The 10586-nt window shown below is 44.4% G+C and overlaps 1 protein-coding gene and 1 long non-coding RNA gene across 2 annotated transcripts; one reads left to right on the top strand and one right to left on the bottom strand.

The window, feature by feature from the left end:
- Window positions 1-352: 352 nt before the first annotated feature.
- On the bottom strand, window positions 353-6392 carry il11a (interleukin 11a). The gene is made up of 5 exons (XM_086311507.1): window positions 5959-6392; window positions 5047-5204; window positions 2332-2427; window positions 2045-2206; window positions 353-1946 (listed from the first exon to the last, which is right to left on the bottom strand). Exons 1-5 carry the CDS (start codon window positions 5963-5965, stop codon window positions 1767-1769), a joined length of 603 nt encoding a protein of 200 aa, XP_086167633.1. The 5' UTR covers window positions 5966-6392; the 3' UTR covers window positions 353-1766.
- On the top strand, window positions 6002-8986 carry LOC147319144 (uncharacterized). The gene is made up of 3 exons (XR_015131524.1): window positions 6002-6355; window positions 7167-7292; window positions 8700-8986. It is a non-coding gene; the product is annotated as an uncharacterized LOC147319144 (long non-coding RNA).
- The last annotated feature ends 1600 nt before the right edge of the window (window positions 8987-10586 follow it).

Genomic DNA, 10586 nt, shown 5'->3' with positions numbered 1-10586 from the left:
ACAGCGGCAGCGATTGGCTGATACGTACAATAGATGAGCTACTCCCATTGGCTGGGGGCTTGAACAGACAGGTTGACGTTCTTACCAGAAAACATTTAGAAAATCAAAATTTGGCGTAAGCTAGTTATTAGTAAAGGATCCATACTCCAAGATGCTCCAAATTAATCTAAAAGCTTTTTTCACATTCGAGCTCAACATTTATCAGTTTTTGCCTCGACTCTTCTGCACAGACTGTTGGGTAATGTAGTTTCTGAGTGTGCACCCCCTCAAAAAACGTCCATCTGTCACACAGTTCATATTACAGGTGTGGTAGTAGGCCACGCATATTTAAAGACACACAAAAACCAGTGTGCACATTCTGAAGTTTTTATTTCACCAAGGCACATATTTCACATTGAGGCCAATTAGTGTGTGTAAGAGGCATTTTGATGTTACAACAATAATTTAAACGTGATGGTATAATAATAGCGAATAAGAATAAAAACTGTATAAAAGTACAAAAGGACAGGAGACTTGCTCCACTGCAGCACAAAATAAATAGTTCCACCAAGTTACTTAAATAAATAGTCAATACTGTAACAAATACTAGAATAGGAATGAATAAAAATTATAGTGATAAAATTGGTCATCTACAGTATGTTGTAGAAAACGACATAATACACAAAAGCACTGTATACAACATTTACATTCTTGTACATTTATGTACACCTGTACAGAACATAGTGTCACAATACATAGTATTTTAAGGCTTTGGGTGTTTAACTAAAAACAAAAACAAAAAAATCCCCAAACTTTTCTACACCAAAGCACAGGTTCAAAATCAGCCATCCCACTCTTAGGAAGGGCCAATCCCGACAAGTTTGTGCAAAGAATCTAATCAGAATCATCAGTGCTTAGCAACAGGGCACATTCATATGACTTTACCACAATGTTAACTACGCCTCCACGTGCAGAACACAAGGGAAGCAGGCACTGAAAACACAAATGTGACTGTGGTACGAAAGAAAGGATTCGCTTTTCTTCAAATACCATCCTAACGTGGAAGAAATAAAGTAAAATGAATTTGATAAGGAATTGATAAATTAATGTGTCATGTGGAATATTTTACCATGGCTGGAGATGACATTATGAGCTTTTGAAACGTATACTTTAAGGGCCCTATAAATAAGGAATAGTGAAGGCCTAGGCTGCCCCAAATGCATGCTACATCTACTGGAAGAATTATCATCTGAAGAAAAATAAAAATGTAAAAGTAAATTAAGCTGATTTATACAAATGTCATTATCAGAGCTATCAGTTCAGGAAGTGCTACAGTGTTTGTTTTTTGTTTTTTGTTTTTGTTTTTGGGTTCAGTGAGACACAAGAGAAAGGGAAAGATTACAGAAATGTGGGCAAATGAGTTCACGTTAGTACAGAAATAAGATAAATAAATAAAAATTAAATAAATAACTAACATTCAATAAATAAATAAATACATAAATAACACAGTCATGACATGACGGTTTCTTGACATAATCATTGGAGTTAAACTGGAACTTGAGCTGGAATCGATGGTTGTAACTGGCTGCATTGTGGTGCATCCTCAATGGCTCTGATGGAAAGACACATTCCTCAACACACATGCTGACACACAGGTTGATATTTGGGCCTCTTTAGGGATGCTGTCAACTACAGTGCACACTGACATGGTCTTGTTTCCCTTTTGATGGGGACGGAAGTCCATGTATTCTCACTGGCTCTGCAGCCCCCTTTTACTTTCTGTATCATCATTGGACTGCAGTGACCTTGGGCTTAAGGCTGAGGAAGGCTCTGTACGCCCAGTCACAGAAGAGCTTGAAGTGCTGAAGAAGCTCATTGGTGGACTGCAGGACATCAAACTGATAGGGGAGGTGAGGGGGGAGGGAGGGGGTCGCCGGACTGAGCCTTGGTGCTTCAACTCTCAGCATCTGTGGAGAAGAAGACGGGCAAACACACGGATTAGAAAGCTCAATCACAGCGGCGGTGGCGCGCGCTGAGAATCGAACAGACAAACTCAGCTCCTCACCTGACGGTGCAGCAGAGTGATGAGAGATTTCATCTCTCTGATCATCTCCACCAGCTTGGGCACTGCAGGGTGGTGGTGCTTCTTCGACACTCTGTTGAGCCACTCAAAGTGGTGCTCGTACAGCTTCAGGTCGGAATGAAGCTGTGAGAGCGTGGGCTTCAGCTGGAAACAACGCAAAAATACTTCAGAGACTTAGCATGGGAGTGTCGAAACAGGCCAGCTCCCCGCCCCCTCTCTCTCTCTTTCTCGCCACATGCACACACACAAATACATTATCAGAGCATTACCTCAAGATTGTTGAGGTCATGGGCTGATCTGTTGCTCATTTCTGGCAGAGACTTGAACCTGTGGGGCTCCACTTCTGAGTCAAATGCATGCTCCTTCTGAAAGAGAAAACAAGACACAGAGCAGCCCCTTAGCAATTTACATCAGCGCAATTTTACTCATCCTGAAACAAGTCACGGCAGCATGAGGAAAGTATTAGTCTAGCATCTTGATTGGGTGCCTGTTTTCTGCACTTAGAGACAGTAGCTCTCACTGAGGGGAGTGTGGTCGATCGGGTCAGTGTGAGTTCACCCACATTCAGCCTCCCCAAATGTCAACAATAAGAGAAAATGAGCTGAACCCACAGGATGTTTTCTGCTGGGAGTGTGGATAACAACATACGCAGTGACTAAGAAAGCTCCAAGTGGGACAGACAACACAGGCCTGCGGGGAAACTCCAGGGTCACAGCTATAAAAAGAAAGAATGACGCAGTGCCGCTGCCCAGCTCAGCCTGTGTAGTGCCCACTTTGACCAGCAGAGGGGGATAAACAACCTAATGCCAGGTTTATGGGATTCTGCTTTGGAAGGGCAGCTGAGCTCATCAGTAGTGCAATTTAGTATTAAAGACGTAGGCCTATTTTAGTAATGAATAGGGACAAATAGAGATGAGTGAAGTGGTATGCGTCATTTCTAATCAGCAGAGGAACATAACAACATTAGAATAATGATTGCTGAGAAATGTTTTGTATAAACAAGTTGAGTGCGCTTATTGCTTCCTTAACCTGTTGTTCTGTGCTTCCCTTGCATTACTTGTTGTTCGCTTCCACTTGTTTTTGTTGATGTTTTTGGAGATAAATGTCCTGTATTGTCTCTCCATCAGCCCTTTATAAGAGCTCACTTATGTCTGTGGTCCAATGTTTTGTCTCCGCTGCCGTTTTCTCCCCTGCTGTCCCTTACTTCCCCCGTCCCTCGCCTCTCCCTGTGTCTCATACCAGGTGCACAGGCACATGCAACATGACGTGCACATGTGCATGCACGCACACACACACACACACACACACACACACACACACACACACACACACACACACACACACACACACACCACCGGCTTGTCATCTAGTTGTTTCTCTGATCTCTCTTCATCTCTTGTGGGTTTTGCCCCATCTTTCTCAGCCTTTAATTCTGCCTCTTATTCCAGTTTCTCTCGCTCTCTTCATCCCAGACCATGACCTCACCCGACAGAACCTAGCATCCAACCTTTTTCTTCCTGAATGCAAATACTGGAATGTGATAAATCTTTTTGATTTTTATCAAGTCACTTTGCTGTGGCGACCGAAAGCAAAACACTAAACACCGCACCTACACTACCACGGCTATTTACAGAGCCCTCAATGCACACACACACGGCCACAAAAATGCATACAGACAAACGCATGCACACACGTATACACATTTGTATGTATGCAAGTGTGCACAGACTCATACACAGGCACACTGGAAAACCTGGGCCCATATAGAACTATGTTTATACACATACGCACATTTCTCCCTCTTTAAAGCATCAGTTTCATTGCTCTTTTGCAGGGACTTTCCATGGATTCCCATTCTATTTATCTTTCCTAACTTTGTCCTCTTTTTAGTGGAATTCCACACAAAAAGGGGGGGGGGGGGGGAATTAAAAATAAATCCCCAGTGTTAGTGAACACTGTCTAACACTGTTTCGGATGCCCTTTGATAATCCTGGTGTGCTCACATCTGGATTTCAGATTGTGATGCTACTACACAATGACTATAACATTATTTCAAAGCACAAACACAAACACACACGCAAACACTTTCTCAACACTGCTGGACAAGACTAGAGAGAGTATGTGGCTATTTCTAATTTTATCTCCTGAACAAAAGAGTTTAAAGATTTGCATAATGCAAAAATAGAATCAATATCAGCCATGTGTAACCAAAGATCCAGAGATATGATGCCGTTTTCTTTTCACCTGTTAAAACACAGTGTTGATACACAATCACCTGTCGGATCCAAATCTTGTCTAAGTTCTCAAATCTGATTTCCCTACTAACTCGACTGTCATCGCAATAGGATTTCGGGCCAGACTTGTCGCATTTAATTGGGGAGAGAAGCTCAACACTTCACCAACCGCCGACCATAAACATGTTTCTGTGTAAACAAGCATGCGATACACGCTGCTGTCATTTCACAGACGGCGTGCTTGGCTGTTTTTGTAGCTGGATGGAGGTAGATTTAATTTCACTGCACCTCCACTGGCACCTTCTTTGCCACCAAGTCTTAATGCAACCGCCACCAGGGGAGGTGACCAGGCACACCGGCATGCTGCTGAGTCAGACCGCCTCTCCCGTGTGGATTAAAAGTGAGATCACTGAGTCAAATCCCCCCCGAGACGTTTGTTGCCCCGTGTAAGCATGCAGATGGACTCGTGAAAGCAGCTTAAGGTGGACTAAAGCCCCGAGCAAACCTGGTATGCGTTTGCACAATAGTGCGTGATGCAAAGTGGGTGCAGTTTAATGTGTGAGGTTACCTAAACCGAAAGCTAACATTAGCACCCAAATCCAATTAGTAAAAGATCAGTCTGTGGTGTAATGACCAGCATCGTCTTCCAATTCAATTAGCACGGGGTGGTCAGGGCCTCTCAGCCTCCACTCCCGATGTCAGAGGCTGATTGGTAAACCTAATGGTCTTGAGGACAGCTTCATCACTTACCAGCAGTTCTGTGGTGAGTTTCATTAGATTTTTGGTCTGATTGGACAGTTTATCCAAGTCACTGGGTCGCCGCTGTGGCACCGGAGAGGCAGACGTGAACACGGGCAGCTGAGCCAATAGCAGCGAGAAGAGGAGAGATGAGGAGGAGTCGAGCAGCACTGCAGGGGTAGAACAAAACGGAAGCAATTAGTGGAGAGGCGCTGTCATCTCGCCATAATGATAATGGCCTCGGGGCACGGCTGTCAGCTTTAGGGGAAGATATTGCACCATGATATAAACAATAGCTCCAGACTTGGCAAGAAGAATCCTGAAGAGCTTCAGAGTCATGTTTTCACAGGCTGAATGCAAATCATTAAAACATTAAATGCCAGGCTTTGACACAGAATAGCTCCATTTCATCTTTACCATAAGCAAAGCAATGAATGCCGCTGATTGTCACACCTGCAACTCGATAGGTACGTGAGCCGGTGGTATAAATTATATAGACCAAGTCAAGCCAAGTCAACTCTCCTAACAGTAAGCTCATTCATTCTTGTCCTTTCAAGTTCAAGTACAAGGTAGACTAAGTATTAAAAGGGAACCACAGTGGTGTTGAGATGATGAATGCTTGATAATTACAGGTGAACCACAAGAATCGCAGCCAAAATAACACTGCAGAAGCATCTGAGCTCTTCGTCCCAGAGCAACTTTAACAGAATTAAGTTGCCCAAATCTTCAGTCGAGCAATAAAGAAGCAGTTGCTTAGATTTTCTGATCTCTAAATAATTTAACCTGTGCACAGTGTGGGGGGGGGGAAGCAACTTTTTAACAACAACAACAAAAAACTAACAAAAAATTTTTAGAACAAAGCTGATTAAAAATGAGAAACATTTATAAGATTTTTTTTTAACCCACAGTCATATAATCACTTACATTTCATATTGGTTCGGATCCAAGAGATAGGCAAACCAGCAGAAAAACGGAGGCAAATAAATAAATAAATAGAAAATTAATAAATAAATTGAACTCCGGAAACGGTCACGTGCTCCGGTTTCTTCTTGCTCACTCTTCTGTCAGAGTGAGGAGGAAAGTTGTCAGGACACACTGGATGAGAGAGCGCAGAGTGATGAGTGCGAGCACTCAGACGGCAAAGTCAGAAAGTTAAAGGTAAAAAAAAAAAGCGAATATCGTCAAACTTTCTTTTTTCAGTAAAGTTTGAGAGGAGCCCCTGCAGTCTTTATAGAGTGCTGAAGGCAGAGAAGCACTTTGGCAGTTTGGAGAGAGACAGAGAGAGAGGCTACAGAAATGCAGAGAGAGGGATGCGAGTGTGGTAAGTCCAATTTTTGCGCGCAGTGAAGTGTTTAGGCTTGTTTAAAACTTCCTTTATAAAGACGTCGGGCCTATGACACATCGGCAGTGACTCACTTCATTCATAAAAACACACACACGCAGACACACGCTCTCTCTCCCTCTCCCTCCTCTCTCTCTCTCTCTCTCGCCCTCTCTCTCGCCCTCTCTCTCCCTTTCCTCCTCCCCTCCCTTCTGCCCTGTCTCCCTTTGCGAAACTTTAAAAAAATGTTCCGTTGTTTTTTTCCCCCTCTATCACTTTCTCTCTATCCTATCCTATCCTGTCCTGTCCCTATCTCCGGCACTTCCTCCGTCGCATCTCGCTACCTGCCCCAATCAGTCGCATCTACCTCTTTCTATCTTTCCATCGCCAAATCTCTTCCCCCCTAACTCTCTATCACTGCAGATGTTTTAAAAAGCCCATTGTTTTCATGTGTATCAGTATATCTTATGTAACCATGTATCTTTTCGAGCCTCTACACTCTAGTTTTACCTGTCCTATCTTTTTCTTGCGTGCTGGTGTGTTTTTGTGTTTTTTTTTCCTGTTATACTTCAGGGGGAAATGTCACAGAAATTGTGCTCCTGCTTGTGGTTTAGGCTACACACGTCACATTCCCAGTACAGTATTATGGCTAATACCTTTTAGCAAACACCTTTTTCTCCTGTATTTCTTTTCCTCCTTTTTTTTTTTACCCCTTGCTATTTTTTTCAGAGCCCCTCTTGAGACAGCAGCCTGTTATTTCCACTGCCCCCCCACCCCCTCTCTTTTTTTCACTTCTTCTCTCCCTCTCCAGGGTGAAGGAAAGAGTGAGAGACTACGGATAGGAGCAGGAGAGGTGCTGTCCAGACCAGAAGGGGCCTCTCAAAGTGTTGCATAGAAACAGTGAGCGGACACACGCCACAGGAGTGTCGAGGCGGTGGTGGGTTATTTGTGTTTGTGTTTGGGTCAACATCATATAGAGACAGATGCATGTGGATGTGTCACAGAAAGGAGGATTCAGCTCTAATAAACCAAAACAGTCTTTTTCTGGCACCAAAACGCACATGCTGATGCATGCAGAAACATCACAGACTCACTACTCCAACTTGTTTGTGTCTCTTTTTCGTACAAACACACACACACACACACACACACACACACACACACACACACACACACACACACACACACACACACACACACACACACACACAGAGCGGGGCAGCCTGGAAACACTCAGTCAGGTGCAGTAAAGCGTGGCCCACTGTTGCAAAAGGGCAAAAATGAGTTTCCAGTCATCACATTTGGGACAGCTAATGCATCATACTGTACACACACTGTAAAGTAAATCACAAGGGAATCTCACTCAGACATACACAAAGGGAGGAAAAAAGGGAGAACGCGAGAGAAGGAAGGAGAGACGGGAGAGAGAGCGGGGAAAAGGAAGAAAGCGTTTTTGAGTCTGGGTGTGAGATTAGGAGACCCTCATTCACAGACATACACTCATGGTGTGGTTAGAAAATAATTAGTGGTGGGCTTTGTATGCGCACACTTGCACACTCATGCACATATACACACAGAGTTGCCAGTCCAGCGGTGGGCCTACACAGACAAACAAACACCCTCCAAATGATGAGGGCCCGGTGGCAACGAGTGGGTGGCGGAGTTGTTGTGGTGAAAAAGGGTCATGCTCTGTTTTCTCAGGTCAACAGTAGAAAAAAAAAAGCAGGGAAAGGAGGAGAGCAGGGGGAAGGAGCAGAAGAAATAGATGAGTGCGGTTGGACGTAGGGAGATATTGACACACTCGCTCTTTTTAATTTCCCACATCAAAGGGACGTTTGAAGACACAGCTGGGGAGAGAAGAAAAGAAAGAGTGAAGTTAGTCACTCTCCCTCATTCCCTCTCCGGGCTGCCTCTTATGATGGGGGTCTCCTGGGTGGTTCTGAAGCACTGTTAGGCCATCCGCCAGCACTGATCACTCACACACTATGACACAGGGAGTGCGTCTGTGTGCGTTTGTGCACGTGGGAGTGTGCACACGTGCATCGATGTCAGTGTGCAAAGTTTAAAAAGAAAAAGAAAAAGCTCTGTATCTTTGTTTAGACGTTTGCTTTTCGTGTGTGAGAGCGAGCACAGAGCGGCGCATGTTGGAAAAGGGGGAATCCAGGGTTTGTGTAAATGGGTGTGCATACAGTATATGTGTGTAATTATGGGTATGCGGTGGTACAAGTGCGGTGTCTGTATAACATGCATGAGCGTTTGCGTGCGCGTCTGTGCGTGAGAGTGTGTTTGTGTGTGGCCTTCATATGCTACCCATTACATCACCAATCTGTGTAAACCACCACAGGAGGAGAAACAGAGTGAGACACTCAGACTACGACCTCAAAGACATCAGAGAGGAAGGGGAACCTGTGACAGAGCCTGCCAGCCTGCCTCGCTGCCAGACAAACTTTACTCACACAAGCTTCTCTCACTTCGCCCGTACTTTACACTGGGTTTGCTGTGCGCCATGACATGTACTCGCACTTCTATGCTTTCTTCGAATCACTCGAATGCCTCGCTCACTTCTCTCACATTTTGCTTCGTTGTTAATCCACACAGCTGCTCAAATCATTAGTCATTAAAAAAAAAAAAAAAACTATCAAATTCAGGAGTGTGTGTATTTTTGTAACATCCTGCAATAAACTGACAGGGAAAAGCTTGAAGAGTAGATCTTGTAATGTGGGATTTTTTTGTTCAATGTTTACTTTAGTGTGCTTTGTGGTTGTACTTTGATTATGAGAACAAATACCAAATCAGCCCATTCTGTTAATGTTGGTTTTCTCATAAATGTTTATTGCCGTGGGTCAATATCCAGGTCCAGGTGGGTGAAAAAGTAGTCTTTGTGGATTTTAGGGTTACGTCTCATGTTCTGCTTGCCTCAGTGTCATAAGTAAACAGTGAAGACGCTGGCCGTGACGCAACTCTGCTTCGATGGTAAAAGGGATTATGGGAGAAGAAGTAGTAATAAATTCACCATTTTTATGTTGCACCCTCATTTCCTCTTGGGAATTCCAACGGGGCCTGAAAAAACAAACCAGGAGATTACGTTCAAAGGGGAAACCAAATGTCCGACCCATTACTGTTAATATTTATCCTCCTATAACAGTACGCTTTCAAGTTTCCCTGTGACCTCCTCAACCTCCTGTCTTCTTCCTCTTTCCTCCGCCATTCTGTCCTTCATTCATTTTCTCCAGCTTGCTCCCAGTTGGGGGACTCCAGCGGGGTATCCTATCCTACCTATCACTATCACTGCTCCATCCCGCTTCTTTCCTCCGCTTAACCCCTGTTACTGTACCTCAACCTACGTCAGAGAGCGAGTGAGTGTGCTAATAGTTCTGGGGGGAAAGAAGAAATAGTGACACACAGAAAGGGGGCTGCAGTCATTGGGCTATAAAGTGACGTCTCTGACTTTCTTTGTCCATGTCAAAGATCAGCTTTAATGTGCTCTTGCGCTTTTTTAAAAACAGCTATCAGACAGAAGGGGCTTCTTTCAAGTCCCCACATCTCTGGCAAGCTCTTATTTGAGAAAACTCCCTGCAGACGCGATTTACAAATTACGCGTGTCAATTGCTCTCTTCCTTTTCCATTCGAGCAGCCCACTCAAGACAGATATGGCTGTTGTGCATCTACTGCTTTGCCTTTTTTATTCGCCCATTAAAGGAGCATATTAACCAGCATCATTATGGCAGGTTTCCTCCGCTGGCTTAGTTCACAGAGCCGTGCAAAAGGGCAGGATGCAGTGATGAAAGGGAGAGCATGAAGCAGACGTCTCTCCCTGGCAGAAAGTTGGGGAGCCAGAACGTTTAAATCAACTCTCTATTAAGCACACTTTTACAAGGGTCATTTTGTTTGGAAACCAAACTCTATGGTATGTGACAAAACACAGTGTATGTGTGTGTATGTGCATGCATGTGTAGCGGGCAGACTCAACCGAAACCCTCTCCCTCGCTGACTCTGTGTTGCTCACCTGCTCACGTTCACCACCTCCCCAGCTCTCTCTCACTGCTTCCAAGCATTTATGCGTCTGCCAGTGAGGAAATCGCGAGCTGAAGGAACAGGTCACAGAAGGAGTATGAGAAGGAGAAGACGAGGGGCGGGAGGGGTGGTGGGGTGTACAGCAGGAAGTAAGCAACCCACGCACAAGGAACTTTTTACTGTGCAAACACTCTTTCCATCTACCCTGCTTGCTTCC

This window comes from Aulonocara sp. 'chitande type north' Nkhata Bay, linkage group LG11 (genome assembly GCF_057382095.1).
Source record: "Aulonocara sp. 'chitande type north' Nkhata Bay isolate Kocher_YH1m ecotype deep benthic linkage group LG11, A_spYH_male_GT1.1, whole genome shotgun sequence".
Lineage (NCBI taxonomy): Eukaryota > Metazoa > Chordata > Actinopteri > Cichliformes > Cichlidae > Aulonocara > Aulonocara sp. 'chitande type north' Nkhata Bay.
The sequence above is the reverse complement of the archived record's forward strand: the minus strand, read 5'-3'. Positions and strand labels throughout refer to the sequence as shown.

Excerpts from the sequence above, each read along its gene's own strand:
- il11a (XM_086311507.1), bottom strand. Across the intron at positions 2,428-5,046 it reads AACTCACCACAGAACTGCTG|AAGGAGCATGCATTTGACTC; the intron begins GTAAGTGATGAA and ends TTTCTCTTTCAG. Across the intron at positions 2,207-2,331 it reads ATGACCTCAACAATCTTGAG|CTGAAGCCCACGCTCTCACA; the intron begins GTAATGCTCTGA and ends CGTTGTTTCCAG.